Source organism: Lampetra planeri, chromosome 3, assembly GCF_965212315.1.
Source record: "Lampetra planeri chromosome 3, kcLamPlan1.2.h2, whole genome shotgun sequence".
In the NCBI taxonomy this organism is placed as follows: Eukaryota; Metazoa; Chordata; class Hyperoartia; order Petromyzontiformes; family Petromyzontidae; genus Lampetra; species Lampetra planeri.
The window spans coordinates 2,708,226-2,734,699 of NC_136109.1; the positions used below are offsets into that span (position 1 = coordinate 2,708,226).

Here is a 26,474-nt window from a genome sequence, read left to right on the forward strand (position 1 = left end):
ATTGAAACTTAAAATAATATTGAATGCATATAAAAAATGTAAAACATTTATGAACAATCAGTTTTTCTTTCTGGCTATTTGTTCTCTCTGCCTGTGTCCTCTCCTTGAAATTTCACACTTAAAATTCTAACTTAGCAAATTTTGAAACACGTAATAAACCAGGCTATGCGTTAATTGTGTGTTAACCGACTTTCTGTGTTGTATTACATCACATTTCGATAATTTACTAGGTTATTTAATTTTCGTGTGCTTGTCTCCTAATTTTCAGGCTTGCCTCCCGTGCCGCGTTTGTCCTAATTTTCAGGTTTGCCTCCCGTGCCGCGTCTATCATCTCACTTACAATAGGAGTACGTTGGCGTGCACCCATTGATCTCCCCGCCCTCTCCCTCCCCCCGTCCCCTCCCCCTCCTCTCTATATTTAAGGGACCGTCACAGAAACGACCATCTCTTTGTGCCGATTTCTGTCCTCTCTCTGTGTGCCGTTGTGATGTCTGTCTGCTTGTATGTCTGTCTATAGTTTTCTAGTTAGATTTTTGTTGCTCACACAGCCGATTTGTGTCCTCTCTCTGTGTGTCGTTGTGATGTCTGTCTGCTTGTATGTCTGTCTATAGTTTTCTAGTTAGATATTTGTTGCTCACACTTAAAATTCTAACTTAGCAAATTTTGAAACACGTAGTCAACCAGGCCATGCGTTAATTGTGTGTTAACCGACTCTCTGTGTTGTATTACATCACATTTCAATATTTTACTAGGTTATTTAATTTTCGTGTGCCTGTATACTCCTCTCTATGTGTGCCGTTGTGATGTCTGTCTGCTTGTATGTCGGTCTATAGTTTTCTAGTTAGATTTTTGTTGCTATTTCTTTTATGCCTGATGATGATTGCTTGTGTTGCAATCGAAACGTCGTAATGTGTTGTTTTATTTTGATTTATTATTTTATTTTTAGACGTGACTTAACCGAAAAGAACCAAAGAATTGAAAGATAGAATCCACCAGATTTTTTAATTGCAACAATTGTACCACCATATAAAAATGTTAATTCATATTGATGTCTCAAACTTTAGGTCGAGGGATAGTTTTATCTACATTGGACCCTGTTCAACGATAAAATCCTTACTGGCAAATCTGCGCCATGCTTAGCTAATTCATTAACCTCGTTGTGAAATCCAAGAAACCTAAGACATCCATTTTATTGTCTTTGAACTATCCATTGCATCACCAACGTTTTGGAACAAGCTTATTTCCTCCCTTAACATTTTAGATCTTCCTTCAAATATATTCTGAAGCAGAAGGTTAGTGCTGAATACAGCCATATTTGCGAAGGTGATTTGTAAATTAGATTTTTTAACAATGTATCAAAAGTAAAATTTGTATGTACAATTTTATTAAAGGACTGTGTGTTGTCTTGGTGTGGATTGGTACTGTTTTGCTGTTGTTTTACTGCCTTTCCCAAACTTGGGAGTTGATGTACTAATGCAATTTGAACTGATATATTAGTTATTAAAGGGGCGCCCTGATGGTGTGATGTTATATTCCTCGCCTGGTATGCAGGTTAGGCATTTGATCCCAACCCTGACGCCTTTATATTTGGAGTTTTCATGTCTCTCTCTCTGCGGTCACGTGGATTTTTTTCTCCGCGTCCCCCTGGGTTTTTCCCACCACAGTTAGAAACATGCATCTAGATTATTTCTATTATTTTTCTGCTGTGGATTTCCACGTGATAAGCGACTTTGTTGAGCTATCATTTGTAGCCAGGTCGCTTCTAAAAAAGAAGATAATGGCTCAGTGGGCTTTACTTTTTAAGATGAATAACAAAGTTTAGTTTTTTTTGTATATATTTTTAAGTTATTTGTTTATATTGTCTATAATTTACACTCCTATTGTTTTTTTGTATTATTTGTTGTTGTAACGTTCTGACCTGCTCTTACTGGACATTGGGAAAAAGAGCTTTATAGCTCATCGGATTTCTCCAGTGTAAATAAATAGAGGTGACCCCCGACTTAGATGGCTCGACTTGCAACCCCATGCTTTTATGACCTTTCTTATAGTAAGACCCCCACAGTAACGACCAAAACTCGTATCTACGACAGTCTAACGACTGCTACCAATGCCGAGTCGATGGCGACGAGTGTGCACATGTCATGCACAGACTCGTCGCCTGATGGTGCTGCTTTGCTCTTCCGCCGTATGCGTGTGTAGATTATAGTCCGATATTCTGCAGCTGCGCCTCGAGCGAAAGCAGCGGTGTCTCTTTCGCAACGCTCTTCACTTTTTAGTACATTTACTTGTGAGACGAGGAAATGAGATGCACATGCAAAAAAAGTAGTTCAGAGTTTTCAAATGTTAGTGTTTGTTTTTATTTAATAACAGTTGTGTTAAGTTCTAATTAATTTTGTTAGGGTTATTTTTATTCATTTTTGTGGTTAATTTTGGTATTTTAATGGGATGTAATGGGTTTCCGGGAATGGAACCCCAATTCATAAAATTTCGCTTATGAGAAATTAAGGGTTCGACGGCTGTCGTCCAAGAACCAATTAGGTCGTAGGTGCGGGGGTCGCCTGTATTCGGATTCTGATATTGATCTGTCAGCATACTTGACCACTGCATCAGATTAAAATCTTCATGTTATTGTCATGGATAACGCTTTCCAACTAAGGATGAAACCATTAGATCTCTCCATCTATTTCTGTCTGTCGGTTTCTATCTATGGGTCATGGTAACTTTTATAGTTGATCAAATTTGAATACAATTTTAGTAAATATTTGTTTTGCTACTAAAGACTCATTCTATTGAAAACCAGCTTATTTAAAGGATTGTGCAATACACCTTGATTTAAAAAAAACCCAGCTCTTAACACCCAAGCCATTTCGATTGCGTCATTACGTGTGATGTCATCTTGCGGCATATTCAGCGCCTTATGACGTCATACCATACGGCTCAGAAGATAATGTTATTCATCATGAGCAATCATGATCTACAGGATAAAGGCCTCTACAAGCCGCCTCCTTTCCCACAATCCTGTAATGTAACAATCCACCTAGCACCTGCACGCAAGATTATTCCATGGCTCTTTTTCTGCAGGTGAATGTCTTCTTGGGAATTTTCCTTCCCATGGCTGCCACCCCATCAACTATCAGCCATCATCCTTTCTAAGACCTATTCTGCCCAAGCCCACTTTTCTTAAGCGTCATATTTATGACCATTAACTTGCATATGTTCTCTAATGTGTGTTCCTCCTATTTTTCAATGCAATTTCTGTCTTCATTAATGCCCATATATTATACATATTCATAAAAATGCTTCAAAGGACAAACACGTGTTGGAAAGCGTTACAGAGCCGGTGAATATGCATCAATTTTCCACCTTGTTATCAACATTTGACATTGAGCCTGATGTGTTTGTGGTGTTGCAGAATCAAGGGTACCAGACCAGCCCAGCTCATTGCATGTACGGCCATTTCCTACCAGCATTGTGGTGAGCTGGACACCACCTGCAAACCCACAGATTATGGTACGTGGCTACGCTCTGGGATATGGCATTGGAAGCCCACATGGCAAGTCGTTGCGTGTCGACAGCAAGCAACGCTACTACACTATCGACAATTTGGGTAAGTGATATTGATATGCCACTTGCGTGCACATTGTGTTTTACACACCTGTAACATAAACAATAGACACTATGTAACACACTCCAATTTTGTGTTTGTACTCAGAAGTATTAGCAATAATAATGGTAGTGCTGTCACTAGGCATGTAGGAAGGAGTTCGTTCAGGTTTCAATGAGACAATGGGACTAAGAGAGTGGCTGCACGAGGTAGGGCTTGCCTTGGCTGGCAGGGCTGGGTTGGTTAAGGGGTTAGTGGCATCAGCTCATAATCAATAATGTTATATGGCAGTATTTAGCTCGTGCTCAGCAGCGAGATGCATTGTGGTGACAACATGGGGGGGGCCTTCATCAAACCATAGATAGATCATGGATGATGTTATAAGGCAGTATTGATGGCAAGGCAGTGAGTTTTTGACCCATTTACTGTAGGTATCTTGGCCATGACTGTGGACTTTGGTAAATTATCCTGAGCTCTCGACTGTACCCTGGATTAACTGGAACTAGATTGCGGACATTACCATAAGTACATTTGCCTGTATGGGAACTAGCCTTTGACTAACTTTGATATGTTACTTGAACCTTGGATTTCCTGTTTAAATTTCACTGTCACATCCAAGTACTGTGTTCATCATGTTATAACCTAAGCAAGTTTTTTTAGCTACAGTTAACTTGGGTCCTGCCTATTTGCCTTGGAAACCATTGCATACTCAATTGTGTTCCTCTCTGTGATCCCCAAGTTTCTTGTTTTCTCAGTTTGCATTGATCTTTGGCCTAGTATCTGGTTATTTTGACAAGACTGTGGCCTGAGACAAATGCAACTAAAACTTTGATTTTATTTGTCTTTCTCTGGTTTATTTACATTTGGACAGTGATGAATTATGAGTCGAGGCTGAGAGTACATTTCTAGAAAAACAAGCTGTGACTGGACTCTGTTGCATTGTAGACTGCTTTCAGATAAGCTTTGGTCTTCATGGAGGTTTTACAATTTTGCCTTATAGAAGCGATAAGCCCAAAGCCACCATCACAATAGGGCAATTTGCTAATCACATCACTATATAACTAGACAACATTAAAACATCGATTATATTTATTGACTTTCAGAAGATAAGAAAGCATTTTTATTCAAATGGGGACCTGAAAAACCATGTGACCATTATTTTTTACTCTGTGATTAACTTTTGCATTTGTAATATATTCTACTGGCTCTACATAGATTACAAAAATTATCACGTCATATCTTTAATATTCACATTACAGCAGACTACGTGCTTTGCTAATCTTTGGCAAAAAAAATATATAGGTGACTACGAACTGAATTGGTAAGAGGAAACCATTAGGCTCAATGGTGAGCATAATACTTAATTAGTTTACATTTCAGCAGCCTCTTAAATGTAGCTAGAATATCAACTAGATTATTTGTTAGCATAGCCTGACTTCATATTAACAACATATTTACTGAAATCAATGTTTGTGATATTGGTTCCATGAGTTGGTTTCCTACAATCATCTTTTGGTAATGTCAATTACAGTTGGACAAGTAGTACTGCTACTATATTTTGGTTAAATTTTTTACCCCTGAATTTGCACCCATCCTGTTCAAGTATATTTCGCATGGGGAAAAAAAAGAGTATTAGGCTTCTTAAAATACAGCTTTGTATCTGTGCATCAATGCTTGCAGCATTGTCCATCTATTTGTTAATGTGACACTGCCACAAATTGTTGAAGGGCACGCAGCCAACACAGTTTCTTATGCACATTTTATTTTGTTACCACGATCGCTTTTTTTGAGGCAAAGTCACATGGGTGAACTATGTTGTGTATGTAATAAACATGTGTCATGCAGCTGTTTTAATTGCAATGGTCTTGTTTTATCGTGCAGAGCCAAGTTCACAATATGTCATCTCGCTGAAGGCCTTCAACCACATGGGAGAGGGCATCCCACTCTATGAGAGTGCAACAACACGCACACTGTCAGGTAATTAAGTTGCCATACCCAGCAATTTAATGGCATTTAGTTATTTTACAGGTGAGACGATGATCATTATTATAGCACCACTAAACCAGGAAACTATTTATAATTGTAACCTATTAATTGCCAGTATAAAAATTATTAACCTCACAGGTCGGCTCTTAAAGGCCAGATTTAAATTGTTTGTATAACGAATACATGAGCTGTGTTTTTCGTCAATGTTCAATTATTTCCCTTAACACATTCCTGAGGAGGGAGCTGGTAGGAGCGTTGGGTTGCTCGGTCAATGGCCAGGGTCAACGGCGGCGTGGTGTATTCCGCAAATATGTCCGACTGTGCGGGTGGGCACAAGCCGGCGTGAGTAGGTTAAACGTTGAGTTTTATAAGGGCACCACGGGGTGACCAACCCCTCCCCACCCAGCCCCATGCCTCCCACCCCCCACCCAGCCCCTCCCTCCCCACCCAGCCCCTCCCCACCCTCCCCTCTCCACCCAGCCCGACCCCTCCCATTTTTTGATGCACGACGGATGGACACAATAATTCCCTGTGGGCTGGTGGAACCAGGAGGTTACTACCAGTAAAATATATACTTCATGTTTTAGTGCATTGGTCATTTATTGTTACATTAATTTTGTTTTAATGTTTCAAAACAATATCCACTTGTCATTTTCATTTTGCAATAAAAATGAGCATTTTTAAAGGGTATTATTCATGCCATCAGGTGAATTCACAAGCAGGGCTCTTTGTCGATATTTCAGAGGCTCGCAATTACTGTGTTCTGCAGTGTTCAGCAACAGGGCTACTTGACACAGAACCCCGAGTGCAGCATCCCAGATTACATTCTCAGGTGATCTGTTCAGCCAGCCAAGATGCCATTGTACAACTCCAACAACTCGGACGAGACGCAATATACAACCACAGGCTCCCCTGCCTTCCTCTCCTCCCTCTGGCTTTTATAGCCCCTTTATATCGGTAGCAGCTGAGACAATTACCCAGGCATACCCTGGGGTAATGCATGCTCAGTTTCACCAAGAAGGTAATAATTGTTAAAATTTTATTAGCCCTCAGTCCGATGGGATGCACCTAATCCTGTTCAGCCTACTCCCATAGAAGCCTGTGAGATGTATCTGTGGGCCTTATAATAGCCAATGCCTTTTAATTATATTCTAGTAAAATGAGTTATGCTGACCAGCCAGAACCATGAAACAGGTGAACCAACTTGTAACATAAAAGTTAGCCCAGGACCCCCATAATGAAAGTCTGACTCTCCATGTCCTCTCGCGACACAAAATTACATTTGCATGTTCTCGTCCAGGGAGATGTTTCACCATGAAGGAGAAAGCCTGGAGAGCAAGGCAATATTGAGTGACCAGAGCATTTAGTATCTTCTTGGCCAATGCAGCGGCACATGGTAATATCTCAGATGTTGTATGATCAATTTGATGGCCAAACCCAGAGAAAAATCCACGCGACCACGGGAAGAACATGCAAACTCAAAATATACAGGCTTCAGGGTTGGGATTGAACCCACTACCTCCTGTATATCAGGCGAGGTAGTTAACATCTTCCCACTGTGGCTGGTTAAACTGGTTAAAGGGGACCATCCGTGTAACAAATTAAATAAACATAATCAACCAAAATGAACGCATATACATACAGTACAGCAAAACGGAGGGCGGGAGACAAGACCAAATGGGCATATCTTTGTCTGCCTCGTTTTTGGAGCAGCTGCGCACTTTGTGTGAGTATCTGTGATGAGAGGCCACCCGTGGAAGGGGAAGAAACCTGGGGGGTGGGGGGAGATGCGAATTTTATACAAACGCACCACACGCAGCAGATGCATCGTTGAATAGTGCCATTGGACCCGAACAACCTGTTTCGTCTGACTCCGCTGTTGACTTGGTGAAAGGGTGTCGACGGACTGTGGTTATTCACACGAGGGCGCATGCTCGCGGCGCCCGAGCGTGCGCTTCTCTCCGTCCGCTGCACGTGGCCGGTCGACGCGATTGCTGCACACTCAAACCACTGGATTGTTCTATAGTCGATGCCATCAACATTCTGTTGATAGAACTGTCCCCAGGCCTACATCAGATGCATACATCTGTAAAATAACTCGTTTTAAAATTTTTACCTACAGACTAAGCCTTAACACAAAATAGATTTCACTTTTTTAAAAGCTAAATCACATTCTGGGGAACACAACTTAGTTGGGTACAGATATCTTGGTGAGATTGTACAGTGGACAAATCATTGCAGAAATTTTGGAAAAAAGAACGACCTTACTTGTATCTTGGTTCGTGGGATTTCAGTCTACCAAGGCCTTTAACTTATCCCACCAAAGGTTTTACCAACCCATCACCCAACTTAGACCACAGGTACTTGGTCTTCTCCTTACCTATGTTACATTTTTTGGGGTGGTCAAACCTGGCTTCCTTCCCTGAGCGACTATGGCACTGCCCTTTCATGAGGCCATCAATACAATGCCACCTGGTATTTTGATGACACGTGAATTAGAAACATGGACATAGCCAAAGAAAATGGAATACAATCTGAAAAGTGCACAAAGAAGCTTTTGGAGAGATACATACTTTGGATGGATTACGAGGAAAAACAGAAAAAATGACATGTTAGAAAACATATGCAGATTAATGACTTCATCCAAACTATAAGAATATTAAGTGGGTTTTAAAAGTAATGTCTTGATGTACAATCGTCAAGAATAATAACATTGACAGGCAGCCAAGGAGTGGAAAGCTTCTGAGAGGTTGTACACTGAAGAGATGAAGCAATGTGGTAATCACGTGATGCGCGTGTGCTAGGTGTATTATGGAATTGCAAGATTTTGAAAGGCGGTGGAGGCTTGGCAAGGCCTTTGTCCTGCAGTGGATTGATCATGGCTAATGATGACCATGAAATGCAGGAGGTCGTGGGTTTGTTGTCGACCCTGATGCCTGTATATTTGGAGATTGTATGCTCTTCTCCTGATCGCGTGGATTTTTTTCCCAGGTCCTCCAGTTTTGCTCTCCATGCGTTTAGATTATTTGGCTGCTCTCAATTATAAATTCGATTAGCTATCACGTGTGAACAGCTTGCCTCTGAAATAGAGCTAATATCTCATTGGCCTTTACCTGGTAAATAAAAGAATGTAGTTTTATATACATAAATACTTTTTCAGTTTGAAGCGTAAATTCGAATAATCTTGTTACTGGTTTACCAATGACAATATTGTGCTTTACAATTTAAGGTTTCCCTCGCTTTATGTGGTAGATGCGGTACAAAAAAGGGCGCACGAAACTAAACCTCATGAAACAGCTGCCAACAGAGTAGCGCATACAGTACACAATGTTGTCCCACAACCGATCGTATATCTGCACTAAAGTGATTTTAAATTGCATATTGTGAATTTTGGGTAGAAATTGGTTAACCGCATGTATGCAAAATTGTGCAAACCAAACCCGCATAAAGTACACCCAAACTTGTATAAATTTAAACTTTTAATAATATACGAATTTTGAATATTTACAATAATATAAAATGACTCGATCCGAAGTTATGTTTGAATATTAATTGTCTAAAAAATGTTATTAAAATATGGATTGCAATGTTTGAATTTTTATAACATCTTAAGTACTGTTTCTGCCGAGAATAAGATGAATATTAACATTTATTACTAACGACTCTTCTCTATTGCTTCTTTGTTCTCTTTAAAACCACAACATTTCACTCATCGCTTCTTTTGCTGGCTTATTCATTTTGCCCTGCATGTTGTTGATTTTATTCATTTTAAAGCCACCGCCTCCTCATCTCTCCTATAAAACCCCCTGATCCCTATTTTTATGATTATGTTCACATTTCCCTCTCATACCCTTAATTGGCTGCATGTTTTTGAATGCTGCATTATTATTATTCTCCATGCTGGCCCCTCAGATCATATGGACCCTTCCGACATTGATTTATTTCATGTTTTTGCTGACCCGGTGACGGCAGTCCCAGAGCCACCCACACCCATGCTGCCCCCGGTGGGCGTACAGGCTACAGTGTTGTCTCACGACACCATCCGCGTCGCCTGGGCTGACAACTCGCTGCCGCGCAGCCAGCGCATCCCTGATGCACGCCACTACACGGTGCGGTGGAAGACCTACTATCCAGCCAACACAAAATACAAGGTGCGCCAACCTTGCATGGAAAGTGTTACTTTAAATACACGTGCTCATATGATGTTATCGATTGAAGCAGTTAAAACAGGAATGTTAATTCCCCATTAAAAATTCAAGAGTGGAAATTGTGATTTTAGTTTTTAATATGGAGAATCGGGTTTGCTCATAAGTGTGCCACACTCAGCTACCTTGCTCTGGATTGCCTTGGGATTGGTATATTGATTCCACACTATAACCAGTCACAGGCTGGTGGAAAGCTAATTACACTTTAACATAGTCGAAGAGAGGGAAAATTTAATTACAGACAAAAAGATGATTTTTTTTACGTAAAAGGTCTAGGCCCGAATGTAGCTGAATTTAGACTAACTCTACAAACATTTAAATGCATAGAGAAACTGATTAAATGGATGTCACCATCTTGATTTGAAGCTTTCGTGACTGCAGGAATCCATACTCTTTGGTTCTTTCGGTAAAGTCATGTAGGTATTAAATAAAATAAATCACGACGTTTCGGGCGCAACACAAGCGTCCATCATCAGGTGATATGCCCGAAACGTCGTGATTTATTTTATTTTATACCTATGTGACTTTACGGAAAGAACCAGAGTATAGATGTCACCACTTGAATTTAATAACTAATTAATGGTATATTGACAGTATGGACAACTGTAAAAAGAGAACAAATTATCTAGAACCTTAAAAAAACATGCCGAGGAAGTGGTAAAATCCCAGCTAAATAGTTCCGCAGTTCAATTTGAAATTGCGAGTTCGCGTTTTAAGTCAATGTAAAAAAAAATTATTTCATGGAAACTGGTTCGAAAGTAACGGGCATTTGTAAGTCGGGCGCTCGTAAGTCGAAGACTGGCTGTGTATGTTTCGTGACGGCTTTGCGGGTTTTTTTTGACAATGGGAGTTTTGTGAATAAATGTACCGGGTTTCACTGTTTTTCAGATGGCGAATAGTACCTCATTGAGCTACTTAGTAGGAGGACTGAAGCCCAATACTCTGTATGAATTTGCTGTCATGGTGACCAAGGGCCGACGTACCAGCACGTGGAGCATGACAGCGCATGGCACAACACTGGAGATGGGTGGGTTCAATCATTGTGTAGTGGTGATACGCGCTGGGTGTATATGTCGTGTGCCAGCGCGTATGTACGGGTGTGTGTGTGGTGACGCGCGCTGACGGGGAGGAGCAGGCGTCAGTGCGCGGGTGGGGGTAGTGCTGCTGATTGGCTGTGTGCCGGTGACGCGCCCAGAGGGAGTGATCGGGTAGCAGCGCGGTGTGATTGGTCGGGGAGTGGAAACACGCGCTGAGCGGAACCGGATCGTAGGGATAGCGCGTGGGGATTGGGTAACTGAGGAGCGGTGCCGACGTTGAGGTCCGCATCCGCTCCGTCTCCCGGGAAGAAGGGGTATATAAGGTGATGCACAGAGGAGCAGGGGAGAAGTGGAACCATCTAAGAAAGGAAGACGAAGGTGCAGAGATAGAGCCCGGAGAGGAGAGTAATGGAGAGTAATGGAGAGTAGAGGAGAGTAAGGTATAAGTGTGTAGCCAGCGAGAGAGAACGGTCTACACGAGCTGAGTAATGTATAGTGTGTAGCCAGCGAGAGAGAACGGTCTACACGAGCTGAGTAATGTATAGTGTGTAGCCAGCGAGAGAGAACGGTCTACACGAGCTGAGTAATGTATAGTGTGTAGCCAGCGAGAGAGAACGGTCTACACGAGCCGAATATGCATACGGTGTAGCCAGAGAGAGAGGAAGGTCTACACGAGCCGAGTATGCATACGGTGTAGCCAGCGAGAGAGAACGGTCTACACGAGCCGAGTATGCATACGGTGTAGCCAGAGAGAGAGATGCAAAGTCTACACGAGGCGAGTGGAGAGTGTAGCAGAGGCGCAGAGTCTACACGAGGCGAGAGAGGAGTGTAGCCGAGGCGCGGAGTCTACACGAGGCACAGAGAGCCGGCAGCACAGAATCCAGAGTCAAGAGAAGCGCATCGGGAAGAAGAGAGGCCACGCGTTGTATTGTTACAAGTCAAGATTTAATAAAAGAAGTGTGTTCCCGTCAAGGAGTTTCCTGCCGTCATTTTCCAATACTTCATCTGGCGTCAGAAGTGAAACGGGCTTCCAAGTATGGAGACGAGGAAGACCCGTAGGACCCACGGGATTGACCGCGAGGAAGACCTGGACGACTCGGGGCCGCTGGTGGCGGGGGGTGAGGAAGAGGACTTGCCCACGCTGCAGGGTCCGTCGACGGCGCCGGCCGAGCGACCGGGGACAGACGCCGGGCTTCGTGAGGCGCACTCCCGACTGGCGGAGCTGCTGCTCGCCGCCGCGTCCATCTTGGCGGAGATCAGCTCGTCGGGAGGAGCGGGGACGGTGGGGGACATTTTACAAGGTCGCCCCGCAGATTCCCGCCAAAACGAATGGGGGATTCCCGCCATTGCGCCTGGGCCTACTTTTGGCGGGAACGGCGAGCGCCACGTGGTGGTGGGTTCCCAAGCGCGCGCATCGACGTCATCAGCGCGCGAGGGGGTCCGCCATCTTACGTCTGCTGCTGGAGCCGCCATCTTAGACACCGACGGACAGGCGGAGAGGAACCACGAGGCGGATGACTTCATTTTTCAGCAGCGCCTGCCCACGTTGTCAGCCTTCAAGCTTCAAGGCGGAAGGCGGAGACTGGGGCCAATTTCAGCGAAGGTTTTTGGCGCATCAAGAGATGTCAGCGTGGTCCGATGCTACGGCGCTGCGGGCATTGCCCGCCATGCTGGACGACGATGCGCTCGCGGCCTTCAGGGCTGCACGGAAGTCGGACCGCTCCACGCTGAAGGATGCGCTGGGTTTGTTGGCCAGGGTCTACGGGCCTCCCTCTACGTGCCGCCATCAGTTCTACGCAAGACGGAAAGCGGCCACGGAGACCGCGCTGGCCTATCGCACGGCGTTGCTGGCTCTTGCTGATGCTGCGTTCCCTCGGATGGACGAGGAGGGCCAAGACGCGATGGTTTTGGAGCAGCTGCTCAAGTTGGCGCAGGACCTGGGGGTCCCTATCAACACAGCTGACGAGATTGATATTTCTTCTTTGAGAGTCGCCACGAGTATTCAAGCGCACGAGGCCCTACAACGGAAGCAAGGCGTTGGTTGCAACGCTGCTGTCGTCGCAGCCCCGGGTTTGGTGGTCGCCGAACCCCAAGTCGTCAGCCCACGAGAGGAGGCGTTCGCCACGGGACGACCAGGGGACTGGAGGCCGGGGGCCCGGTCGCCTCTGCGATCGGGCCGAAAGTCGGAGCAACCAAGATCTACTCCGACCCTCGTCACGTGCTATAACTGCGGCCTCCGGGCCACGTGGCGTCCGGGTGCCGCGCTCCGCGGCAGCGCGCCATGGGAGCTCGGCTGGACGACGACCGAGAGCCCAAGTCATCTCTACAATCCCCGGCAAGTCGCGGCACCTCACACGCTCGGCCTGTTTATTCGGCACACATGGGACGCCGCGTTGCGGCGGAGGAGGGCCGGTTAAGGTTCGGGGATTCGGTTCGGCGAGGGGGGTTCGGCCGGGACCAGGGAGACATTGAATGGGCGGAATTGGGGCATAGAATTGTGGCTGCTTCGGCGGGTTCGTCCGTTGTTACGGGATCTATTGATGGGGTTGAGATTCGGGTGTTAGTGGACACGGGGGCATCGGCAACTATTATATCGGACCTCATTTATAATATTCTTCCGGTCCAATGTCGTCCGCTGCTTCCAGTGGATGTGCCATTTTACGCCGCTAATGGGGGATCGTTGGGCATTATCGGTCAGGTTAGGGCGTCCATTTGCATTGGAGATATCAAATTGTCGGGACCCGTTTTCGTTTCGTCTTCTTTGGCAGTTCCGTGTCTTTTGGGCACTGACTTTTTGGCTAAAATGCCCATTAAAATTCTTATCGATCAACGATGCATTGAACTGCCATCGGGTCGCCGGATTTCATTTTTGACGGGCCCTACTGACATTCGGACGGCGTGCGCTACGATACAAGCGGTGGCGACGCAGACAGTGCAAGTGCCCCCGGGTTCACAGATGTTGATTCCCCTCCGGTTGCGGAAACCATGGGTGAGGGAGGCTTCGGGACAGAGTATGCTTTTGGGTCCTTCTAACAAGGCTGTCGGGGGTCTTGATTTATCGGTGGCTCACACTTTGGTGCGGGCTGACAGGGATCCGTTTGTGATGGTTTTGAACGCGGGGTCGCGACCAGCTGTCATTCCGCAGGGCACCGTGCTGGCTCACGCGGCGCAGGTCCCTGGGGATGATGGGTTGGTTGCGCAGGTGGGCTCGAGCCCCGCGCGGAACGTTGAGCCAAGGGAAGACCTTGAGTGGGTCCATTCGTTATGTGCCGCCTCGGACGATTTGTCGGCGGCGCAGTTGGGTGCGCTGCGCGAGTTGCTCATTGAATTCTCTGATGTATTCAGTAAACATAAGTATGACATTGGGTGCACGGATTTGTTGCACCATCACATTGAAACGGGCGATGCGGCGCCGGTCAGGCTAAATCCCTTCCGACTGAGTCCCGTGGAGAAGGAACATGTTCAGTCGGCTGTTAACGATATGCTAGAAGCCGATATTATTTCGCCCTCCTCTAGCCCGTGGGGAGCGCCTATTGTGCTGGTTAAGAAGCAGGACGGGTCCCTGCGATTCTGCGTTGATTTCCGTCGCCTGAATAAGATCTCTGTGGCTGACGCGTATCCGCTCCCCAGGATGGATGAGTCCCTCGATGCATTGTCTGGTGCGCGATATTTTTCGACTCTTGATTTGTTATCGGGGTTTTGGCAGTTGCCGCTCGACGAAGAGTCGAAACCTAAGACAGCATTTCGGACTCCAGGGGGGCTGTTCCAGTTTAACCGGTTACCCATGGGACTTCACTCCTCTCCAGCGACGTTTCAGCGACTTATGGAGTTGGTTTTGTCGGGCTTGCAGTGGGATACATGCTTGATTTATATGGACGATGTCATTGTTTTCAGTAAAACGTTTGAGGAACACCTCCGGCGATTGAGAGGGGTGTTCTTGCGAATGCGATCGGCTAAGTTGAAATTTAAACCGGCCAAATGTCACCTCCTTCGTAGGTCCGTTAGATACTTGGGTCACATTGTCGATTCTTCGGGGATCTCCACCGATCCCGCGAAGACGGATTGTGTCGGTTCGTGGCCGACACCTACGTCCGTTTCCGACGTGCGTAGTTTCATCGGGTTTGCTTCTTATTATCGGCGGTTCGTTGAGCACTTCGCCACTATTGCAAAACCCTTGCACGCTCTAACGGCGAAGGGAGTGAAGTTCAAATGGGGACCGGAGGAGGAGGCCGCGTTTCGCTCCCTCCGGGACGCCTTGGTGGGTGCCCCACCCTTGTGTTATCCCGATTTTGCCAGTCCCTTTTTGCTGGACACGGATGCTAGCAACACGGGCATTGGGGGGGTGCTATCCCAAGTCGTTGGGGGTGTCGAAAGAGTTGTCGCCTACGGTAGTAGGGTGTTGTCTCCGGCGGAGCAGCGCTACTGTGTCACCCGTCGCGAGCTGCTTGCCATTGTTTTTTTTGTGCAGCAGTTTAGGCCATATCTTTATGGTCGTCACTTTACAGTCCGAACGGACCACGCGGCGCTACAGTATTCATTGAGGGTCGCCCAGCCCTCGGGCCAGTTGTCGCGTTGGTTGGAAGTCCTCCAGGACTATCAGTTTACGACTACGTACCGTAAGGGGTTGCGACACACGAATGCCGATTGCTTGTCGCGGTTGTTGCCTTGTGATGAATGCGCGTGTTTGTCGGGATCGGCGCGCTGTAAACCGACGCTTGCGGGGGAGATGGGGGCACTGGCTGCGACAGCGGGCGCACCGATCGGGGATGATTCCACTGCCTCTCAGGGTCGGGACTCGCTGCTCTCGCTGTCGCTCAGTGAATGGGGCCGCCTCCAGATGGCGGACAGCTCGCTGCTAGCATTGCGCCGCAAGGTTGGGGGTCCCGAGGGGGACCAGGAGCGTACCGGCTCCTATGTACTTGAGCGGGGCGTGTTATTGAAATGGGACAGTTTGTCCCGGCGGAACGCACTCGTGGTGCCTTCCGCTGTGAGGGGGAGGGTTGTCTTGGCGGCACACGAACGCCTCTTGCACTTGGGAGTTAACAAGACGCTTGCCCTGCTTCAGCGTGACTATTACTGGCCGGGAATGGGAAGTGATGTGGTGCATATTCTGAAGGGGTGCGTTGAGTGCGCCAGGCGTAAACCACCGGCCGTGGCAGCTAATCCACCGCTGCAATCTATTCAGGTCTCGCGTACCAACGAGCTCGTTGCACTCGATATTTTGGGGCCCTTCCCAGTCACGCCGAGAGGGAATAAATATTTGTTAGTGGGGGTCGAATACTTTACCCGATGGCCTATGGCGTGGCCTCTCGCTAACCAGTCGGCAGCGGCTGTGACGGATGCCTTCGTCCAGGGCTATGTCCTGGACAAGGGGGCTCCCGAACGCCTGCTGACCGACCAAGGTAAAAAATTTTCGAGTAAATTGTTGCAAGAGGTGTGCGATCTGTTGGGTACCAAGAAGGTGCGTACCTCCCCGTACCACCCGCAGACTGACGGGATGGTGGAGAGACTCCACAAAACCTTGACTTCCATGCTGTGCCAGCAGGTGTGCGAGGCACATGTAGATTGGGACCTGCAGGTCCCGGGAGTCCTTGCCGCGTATAGAATGGCCCCCCATGCAGCTACGGGGTTTTCCCCATTCTATTTGATGTACGGTCGGGAAGCTGACCCGCCAATAGAAACGCAACTTGGCCTGTCCGCTCCACGAACTAATTCTAATTTGGCAGAACATATTAAGTTTAATATTCACAAGCTGACAGAGGCGAGGGAGGCCGCGCGGCTTAATTCGCGGGCTCGCCAAATTGCTAATGAACGGTTGCGGGCACGGAAGGTGTCCATGCACGAATGGAAACCAGGTGACAGGGCCTGGCTGCATTGCCCTCAGGCACCCTTGGCTACGTCGCCTAAATTGTTGAGACCGTGGAGGGGACCCGTGGAGGTCGTGCGCGTTGCACGGCCCCAGTGCGTTCAGATAAAGTGGGGAAAGCGCCGGTGGTACGTTCACCCCTCCCGACTGAAACCGTTCTCGCCTCCATATGGCCTCCCCTTGTGTCGTGATGGCCGGGCGTGTGACGTGACCGGCGACCCAGAGGGGGAAATGTCTCTGCCTGATCCACACGTATTTTCGCCTGATCTGCTCCCAGGTGTCTCGGAACTGACAGCTGCCGATCACCGGCGGCCGGATCTCCGCGGCGGGGCCGGCCCTTTCAGGCCCGTTCCGCGCCGTCTGGAGCAGCCGGAACCGCCGGACGGTCGTCAGTGTCCCGCCCCATACGATGGACCAGCCAGACGGACTCGCGCCAGGTCGTGCTACTTTGCATGACCTGCCTCGTGAGGAGTCGGGGCAGTTGGAGCGCCTCGTCACTGCGTGTAGTCGCAGGGACGTGGGGCGCGTTCGTTTCGAATTTGCTCGTATCGTGTTATTGTTGACTTTTCGGGTTCATTGTCAATCTGTACATAGTTATTCTTGTTGTTGTTGTTGTTGTGTTATGTTACGGGGCACACTCGGGGGGTTACGGGGTTTTTTTTTGTTGGTTGTCGTTTTATCGTCGCGGTTGGTTGTTGTTAGCAGCCGGGCCGGCTGCGAGCTATGTGGGAGGGGGTGATGTAGTGGTGATACGCGCTGGGTGTATATGTCGTGTGCCAGCGCGTATGTACGGGTGTGTGTGTGGTGACGCGCGCTGACGGGGAGGAGCAGGCGTCAGTGCGCGGGTGGGGGTAGTGCTGCTGATTGGCTGTGTGCCGGTGACGCGCCCAGAGGGAGTGATCGGGTAGCAGCGCGGTGTGATTGGTCGGGGAGTGGAAACACGCGCTGAGCGGAACCGGATCGTAGGGATAGCGCGTGGGGATTGGGTAACTGAGGAGCGGTGCCGACGTTGAGGTCCGCATCCGCTCCGTCTCCCGGGAAGAAGGGTGATGCACAGAGGAGCAGGGGAGAAGTGGAACCATCTAAGAAAGGAAGACGAAGGTGCAGAGATAGAGCCCGGAGAGGAGAGTAATGGAGAGTAATGGAGAGTAGAGGAGAGTAAGGTATAAGTGTGTAGCCAGCGAGAGAGAACGGTCTACACGAGCTGAGTAATGTATAGTGTGTAGCCAGCGAGAGAGAACGGTCTACACGAGCTGAGTAATGTATAGTGTGTAGCCAGCGAGAGAGAACGGTCTACACGAGCTGAGTAATGTATAGTGTGTAGCCAGCGAGAGAGAACGGTCTACACGAGCCGAATATGCATACGGTGTAGCCAGAGAGAGAGGAAGGTCTACACGAGCCGAGTATGCATACGGTGTAGCCAGCGAGAGAGAACGGTCTACACGAGCCGAGTATGCATACGGTGTAGCCAGAGAGAGAGGAAGGTCTACACGAGCCGAGTATGCATACGGTGTAGCCAGAGAGAGAGATGCAAAGTCTACACGAGGCGAGTGGAGAGTGTAGCAGAGGCGCAGAGTCTACACGAGGCGAGAGAGGAGTGTAGCCGAGGCGCGGAGTCTACACGAGGCACAGAGAGCCGGCAGCACAGAATCCAGAGTCAAGAGAAGCGCATCGGGAAGAAGAGAGGCCACGCGTTGTATTGTTACAAGTCAAGATTTAATAAAAGAAGTGTGTTCCCGTCAAGGAGTTTCCTGCCGTCATTTTCCAATACTTCAATTGCATTGCACACAACAGGGATTTGCTTCCTAAGCGACGTGTATGTTGATTTTATCTCTGACTGCACTGCCATAGAGCTTTGCATGATGGGATTGTATTTAAAAAGTCATGTGAGTCTTATATATAAAAGTCTCCGCGCGCTCGCGCTTGCGGTGGATTTGGCTCTCAGATGGTGGCCTTCACGTAGAAAAAAATTTGCCGGGCGGCACGCCCTAAGCCCCGCGGTGGGAATATGCTATTCCGTTTTACCATCCGTAAACTTTAAAGTCGTTTAATTAACACATTTGTGCCGTTTCTATTAATTATTTACTTATTCCGCGCCATCGACCGTACCAACTGACGCCAATTGCGTGGGGGGGGGGGCGGACCCTGCCAAGTGCTGCGCGTTCAGTAGAGCTCACGGGGGACATTTTCTTTCGCGCGTTTTACAGGCAAGACATACATAACGCTGCGGATATTCCTTCAGAGTGTCATGTCCTCTTCGCTCCCCCCCAACATGATGCGTCCAGTTTATACTACAGACTCCGTAGCGAATAATATTTTACTGCTTACATAGCATTCTTCTTGCACGGCCGGGAGATGCTGGGGGGGGGGATGTGGGGGTAGTGGCCCAGCCTCTAGCCTGGCAAAGTGCCAACTCCGCCGCCTCGCCAATGTAGGCCAGGACGGGGGCTACGCATAACACAAGGCCTCAACACGCCTATGGTAAGTACAAATCAAGTCCAATGTTTCCTATTATTAAACACATTAGTTGACAAACATTACTAGAATGATGTTTGTGTGCAGATAAGAACTCACTTTGATTGCTTACTATTATCAAACAAATACGTTGCGAGATATTACAATAATAATTTTTGTGTGCACAAAACTCTTTATTTTTAGGTTGCAAAATGTTCCCGTTTTTGCTGCGCTTTTATGACGCTGCGACGGCCAGCCAGTCTGTCATCTGGCCATGTACGTCCATGTGTATGTGTTAGTCCACATGTGTATGTAAGTCTATACATGTGTGTGTCACTCGATGTGTGTGTAAGTCAATGTGTTTGTGTGAGTCCGTATATGTGTGTTCATCCATGTCTGTGTATCTCAAGTAGATGTCTGTGTGTCACATGTGTATGTGTGTAGGGCTGTGTGTGTGTCAGTCTATCTATGTGTGTCTAAGTCCATGTGTGTGTGTCTTAGTCCATATGTGTGTGAGTAAGTACATATGTGTGTGAGTCCACGGATGTCTGTGTGTGAGTCGCTGTATGTGTGTACGTCGATATATGTGTGTGTAACTCCATGTGTGCGTATCTCAAGTACATGTCTATGTGTGTGTGAGTCCATATTTGTGTGTGTCTGTAAGTCGATGTGTTTGTGTGTGTCAGTCCATGTGCGTGTGTGTTAGTCGCTGTGTGTGCATGCCTCCATGTTAGTCAGTGTAACTCCATTTCTTTGCGTGTCTGTACGTCCATGTGTGCAATATTAGTCCAATGCGTGTGCTTTATTGACCTGCTCAAGGCCTATGATACCATCAGTAGGCCTGGCCTCTGGGTTGCTCTTCGTGCTTTCCGAGTCCCGAACCCACTCATCACCATCCTTAAGGACCTTCATGATGGTGAGCGGCCCCGCGTCTTAACTACGTGGCCGTGAGTCAGAGCCATTCCCTTTACACCTTGGGGTGCAACAGGGATGTCCTCTGGCTCCCACATTGGACCACGTAGTTCGTCGAGCCTTCAATGCCTGTACTGGAAGAATTCCCATCTGCTACAGATACAATGGGAGGCTGATCGATGCCTGGGTGCGGTCAAGGGATGGCTCCTTATTGCTCAACCACGTTATGTATGCCGATGATCTGCTAATGGCTGCTCACTCGGAGGAGGAGTTCCGGGTGCTGCTGCTGAACCTGGAGCTTGCCACCAACAAGTGGGGCTTTACCATCAGCCCAACCAAAGCTAAGCACCTGCCTGGCTATTTTGTACCATCGGACACTCCACCCCCACAACTCCCAATTGGTGATGGGCCAGTTGTGGAGACAGTGGAGAGTTTCCCTGGGCAGTGTGCTAATGACCGGCTCCGGTTTAACAGCAGAGGTCTTACTCCGAATCAGTCGAGCTGCAGTATCTTTTCATTGGCTGCGTAACGCTGTGTGGAAGCTACCGGGTCTATCACTCCGTACGAAGCTTCAGAAGTTCTCGGCCACGGTCATTCCTTCCCTTCTCTACGCTTGCGAAACTTGGACCCCCCTAATGGAACATCTTCGCCGGTTAGAAACATTTAGGCTGGCCTGCCTACGATCCATCCTGGCTTTAACCAGGCTGCATTGTGTAAGGAACTCACAAATCCTTGAAAGATGTGGACAAAGTCCCATCGGTGACCTCCGGCAGGCAAGGCTGCGTTGCCTGAGTCATGTAGCCCGCATGGCCAGCCACCGCATGCCTAAACAGCTTTTGTTCCGCCGGATCGAGGGGGCTAAACGGGTGCGGCACGGGCTGGAGAAGACATAGAGTTATGTGCTACAGGAAGACTTGGAGCTGAGTCCACTTGCGGATGACTGGTACCAGCCGTGTCAAGATCGGCCACTGTGGAGGAGGCTCCTGAAAGACGCTACTGGCCAATTTGAGGCAGTCACCCTCCAACAACAACGGAGGGCAGAGGAGCGATGCTCACAACAACGAGCGGAGCGCCGGGTGGCTAAAGCACAGAAAGTTGCCACAGTAGGGGCCACAGGTGCTGCATCAGCCAGTCGTCTCAGTCATTCGACCTGTGCCATCTGGGTTTGCCCCGTGACCTCTTGCCAGCGGGCGTTCGACACTTCACGTGGCCTCAAGGTGCACATAGCCTGGCACAAGCGTTGTTGTGACGTCACCGCCACTTAGTGGCGAATGGCGGTTGTTGTTGTTCAGTCTATGTATGTGCGAGTCCATTTGTGCGTGTAACTCTATTTTTGTGTATCAATGGATTTGCGTGTGTACCTACATGTGTCTGCCTTTTTCGGCCGGGCAACGCCGGGTACTTACCGCTAGTATTCAATATTCGTGGAAAACAATGTAATCACATTTTATGTCATTTCAAACGAATGTCTATGATCTAATGTTTTTTGTGTAATTTTGTTGACATTTAAATTTATGTTTGACTTTTCTGAAGGGGTTTTGTTGCGATATTCGTATCCAAATTCAAACCGTCAATCTATTGGGCACAGAAATCTTATCCGAGCTCTCATACGGTGGCTTTGTTATTAATTTGCCAGCCTTCATAGGTGCTCGCTAACAGTACTTGCCACAATTCTCTATTTAGGCTATACAGAAGATATTTATCTTCTTCTTTGTCCTGCAGGTGTGTGCAATTCGGATTAAATTTGTGTTTGTTTCGTAAAAAAATTGCTTAGTGATTGATGGAAATTATGGATTGAGGCAGATTATGAATTCATAATGAAGATGACAACGGCGATAATGATTATAATACCATATTTCTGATGCTGTGCAATATGCTGTTGCATGCTAGTGAGTGCTTGTGCTTTGCATGTGTGAGAGGAGAGAACACGGTTCAAAGAATAACCAATCAATACATGTGTCCTTACACGGAAAGTCCCATATAGTCAGTTACCCAGCTAGTTTGCAAGGAAGATGTGTTGTGCATTTGCACAGAACAAAAAAACAACCACCATTAAATAACTATTTTCGATTTAAAGCTTTCGTGACTGCAGGGATGCATCTTCTTGGTTCTTTCGGTAAAGTCACGTAGAAGGGAAATAATACAATAATAAAACATAATAAAATAAAAATTCTCACGACGTTTCGGCCACAACACAAGCAGCCGTCCTCAGGTGAAGAAACAGAGCTGTCGGAAAGACAGCGTCCCAATCATTGGGACGCTGTCTCCGTGACTTTACCAAAAGAACCAAGAAGATAAACTATTTTATTTGTATTTATCAGTGGCTGTTAATCTCCCATAAGCTGTTCAGTCGTATGCTGCATTGCTCATTATCTCCGGGAATTTTAAGGATAAGAGGAGTTACCCAGAGGTGTCTGCCAATTATTCCTGTCACGTGTATCTATCCGGGCGTGTCTGTGGATAAGCAGAGTTTGTTTTGTGAATAGATACACAATCAAATCCCCCAATAATGCCCTCAAAATCAATATGGATAATAGGAATTCCACTGTAGTTCGGGTTCAGCTCATGTCCCAATGTGCTTGCCTTATCTGCTTGTTAGAGGGTTCTCGTATTCCAGTGTCTGTTCCTTATGAAGGGATTCTCTCTTTTCTTAAAAAAAAAAACCTCAACACGTTTAAATCGGCAACATGAATATATATGTGCACGTGCTTAAATGTAGCACTTAATTTAATTGAAGCTGAGTGTACATTAGTTATCATATATATTCATTGCATTGAAACGTGGGCTATAGTTTGTCATCACTGTTACCATGTTCCGTTTTTTTTGTTCATTAACATTTGTTGCGTACGCTTGTACATTTGGAGTTTGCATGTTCTCACGGTGGTCGTGTGGATTTTTCCCCGGGTGCTCCGGTCTTCCCTCCACATTTAGAAACACGCGTTTAGAGTGTTTGGCTGCTATACACATCCGCATGATAAGCCACTTCCTTCAGCCGTCAATTGTGGCCAGGAAACGTCTGAAAAAGAGCTATATTGCTCAGTGGTGCCTTACCTGGTAAAATAAAACTAGTTAATAGTATTCTGTCTCCTTGTACCTGTTTTTCCTGTACTGTATATTCATACGTCTTCTTTCCATTGGCACGTGTTGTCTTCGTAATTAAACATTATTTCGTGACGCTGAGTTGGCAGTGGTGCACAAGAACAAATAGCAAAAAAATAACACATTCGTCAACAGCACAACCTTAAAAGGAACGTACGTAAATAGGTGACGTTTTGGGTGATCGCCCTTCTTTATAGCACATAATGTGCTATAAAGAATAGCCATCGCCCAGATCATGTGTTATGACAAAGGCTCATTGCTCAAAACATTGCCTATCATATAAGGCAATGTTATTGACGAATGTGTTACATTTATTATTGTCTCATTGGGAATGTTTTACTCATACACAGATTATGGGTGAATTTAAATGCAGTGTAACCCACTTTTGTTAATAGCAGTATGAGTAAACAAATGACACCGATGTGTATATTGTTAAATAGCTAAAATTAGTCGAGGGGTGCAAAGGATGCCTGCAAATATACATCAGCACCCTGGAGTCAGCTCATTAGCTTTACATGTTAAAGCTTGTTCCAGTGTACACCACACAGTCACAAACATGCATCATACAGCTTGAAGTCATATGGAAATTACACACAAAAGAATACAGCCACTCCAGTGACAATTACAGTGATAATTGTCGACATGTGCAGACTCATTGTGCCAAGAGCATTTACACCTCCCTAGCCGACTGCCACCTCTCACGATCCTGGAATGCCACAATCCATCCAGCACCTGCAGTTGAACTGATGTCATCGCTCCATCTCCGTGGTTGACGTGCTCGCAGACGTATTCTATTCCTTGGCTGCTACTACATTATTATTCTTGGTCATCATTAATCTGCCCTTTTAGTGACATGTCCTGCTCGAACCCACATATTTTTCTTAATCGATCAGATGATGTCATTAACCTACGTTTGTTCTCTAATCCATGTACTCGTCGCTTTTCTCTCAGTATAATTACAAGCATGAATATACCTACTCAGGTTTTATCCATACTTATCAGTTTTTGTTTTATATTTTAGTATTATAGACCATTTTTTGTGAACAATGTGTCATTGCAGGTAGTACGCAGTGAATTAAAACTTTGTTCCACCATTGGAACCTCATTTGCCAGTAGCAAAATATGATAATTGTTTTTTACCCTTTTATCTGGCAACAAAACTGACACCTTTTTTAATGATCATATTTTGATAATTAAATTATCATATTTTGCTACTGGCAAATGAGGTTCCAATGGTGTAAATGCTTACCCCGAGCTCTCATACTCTGATGGTGCATTGTCCTTGAGTTGTGCGCCTTTTGGTGTCATCTGGTCCAACACCATGTGAGACTAGGCTCTACAGAAAGCTGTCTCGGGTGTGGACCAATCAATTTCAAGGACAGTGCATACATTATCAGAGTTATGTTTTTTGTGTGCATTCCGACTGCAGGTATTGTGGTCAATGCAAACATGACTCCTTGTAAAAAAAGGTGTCAGTTTTGTTTCCAGATAAAAGGGTAAAAAAACAATTATCATATTATAAAACTTTGTTCTTTAGGAACATTGGTATGGTTAATTTTGATTATCAAGTTCAGTTTTCCAAAAACACTCAAACCCGCTCTTGTCCACCTCTTTGTTTCATATTTCTTGATTTTGGTCGCCTCCATTTAGGTAAAAACATAATGTGCTGTTTTCCAGTTGTCCCTCCGTTCACAAATTTATTGTACATTACCTTTTTTTACTCATATTCTTGGGTCTTTCGGTAAAGTCACGTAGATAGGTTCAAATAAAATAACAAAAACTACGACGTTTCGATCACAACACAAGCAGTCGTCTTCAGGAAAAGGAGGGTTAGCTTCCAAGGGAACATCACAGCCAGTTATGACTTAAACTGGTTGATAACGTCCTTCCAATGATTGCTCAGTTTGTACCCATCTTCTCGGTGGAAATTGTGTCTGTGTCTATATATATGGATGGCTTCATGAACGAATCTTTGTTGGAACTCCCAGCTTTGCAGACTTCTCTATTCGGGTTTTTAACATGTCCTGTAGCACATTCCCATTTTCAATGCACTGCCCTGTTAGTCTGCGAGCTCTTTCATTGCGTAAAGTCCTGGCATCCATTAATCAATTTGTTCCTCTAGGTCTTTGCTTCTGTTGCATAGAGTTAGCCTAAAATCAGATACTTGCTGATCTAGATGCTTGATGTTAACTATCTCAGTTGTCCCTGCAATTACTTTTGGCCTCTATTGGTTATCCTGAAGTGCAACTGGCAACGCACCAGTTTGTGATCAATTTCTGTATTTTATTTGCCGAGGACAGAGACATCTACGATGATCTGGAGTTTGTCTGCTCGACTCAAGTCAATCTCGTTCCAAAAGTCACCCTATCGGTTCCTCCACGTTTTCCTCCACACCTTTAAAATATACGTTCTTAGTTATTGCGATCTGCATGCAATTCTTCCATTAATTTTATGATTCTGTCTATTTCATGCATTGTGGGATTATCTTGAGGGCTACCATTTTTGACTTATCAATAATGTCCTTAATGGTTGGCTTCATGCTCATGTTGTATCATTGCAAATTCTATAACCTGTTTGTTATGCTTGGTTCTTTCGATAAAGTCACGTAGAAAAAATAATAAAACAATAAGATAATGTTCTTGCTGTGGTTTTCACACCTGATGATGATTGCTTGTATTGCAATCGAAACGTCGTGATAATTTTATTGTTTTATTTTTATTATTTTATTGCTTTTTTCTCTTCTACGTGACTTTACTGAAAGAACCAAGAATATGAATCCCTGCAGTCATGAAAGCTTTAGATCGAAATTTTACTTGTTTGTTATGTTCTCTGCTGTTCTATTCCAATGTTCTGTGAATTCTGAATGTGTTTTGGCATTTTCATCATATTTCCAAAATCTCATTTTCTTTTATCATAAAGCATTTTGCTCGTTTTCTGTTGCCCTCCGGCTTTTGGGGTCCCATAACCTGCCAGCGAGGCTTGAACAGTTCACATGGTGTAAAATAGCACTTAACCTGACAGAAGAACGGTGGTGATGTCACCACAACATTTTCCTGTATTTGTGTGTCTTGGTCTAAAAAGCTCCAACATCAGCACCCAAGGACCTAACGGTGGTGACCCGTGAAGGAAAGCCACGCACTGTCCTGGTCAATTGGCAACCCCCAGCAGAGTCCAATGGAAAGATTACCGGTAAGTAGAGATCCAACATCTAAACACCTATTTTATAACTATGCAAAATACATTTCAAGCAGCATCGAACCCAATGTTTGTATTTACAAAGATGTAGGTCCATATAAGTAACTGCATTTGAC

At 46.1% G+C, this 26,474-nt stretch overlaps 1 protein-coding gene across 4 annotated transcripts in view; it reads left to right on the forward strand.

Annotated features, from left to right (window-relative positions):
* LOC144736356 (neogenin-like) overlaps window positions 1–26,474 on the forward strand; it is a 224,647-nt gene that overhangs the window by 132,686 nt on the left and 65,487 nt on the right. For 3 of the 4 annotated variants that reach the window (XM_078619017.1, XM_078619020.1, XM_078619018.1), the window contains exons 15-19: window positions 3,413–3,607; window positions 5,486–5,581; window positions 9,503–9,741; window positions 10,684–10,822; window positions 26,245–26,352. In XM_078619017.1, coding sequence (XP_078475143.1) covers window positions 3,413–3,607; window positions 5,486–5,581; window positions 9,503–9,741; window positions 10,684–10,822; window positions 26,245–26,352 — 777 coding nt within the window. The remainder of the gene's footprint in view (window positions 1–3,412; window positions 3,608–5,485; window positions 5,582–9,502; window positions 9,742–10,683; window positions 10,823–26,244; window positions 26,353–26,474) is intronic. The other variant, XM_078619019.1, reaches the window with a different exon arrangement.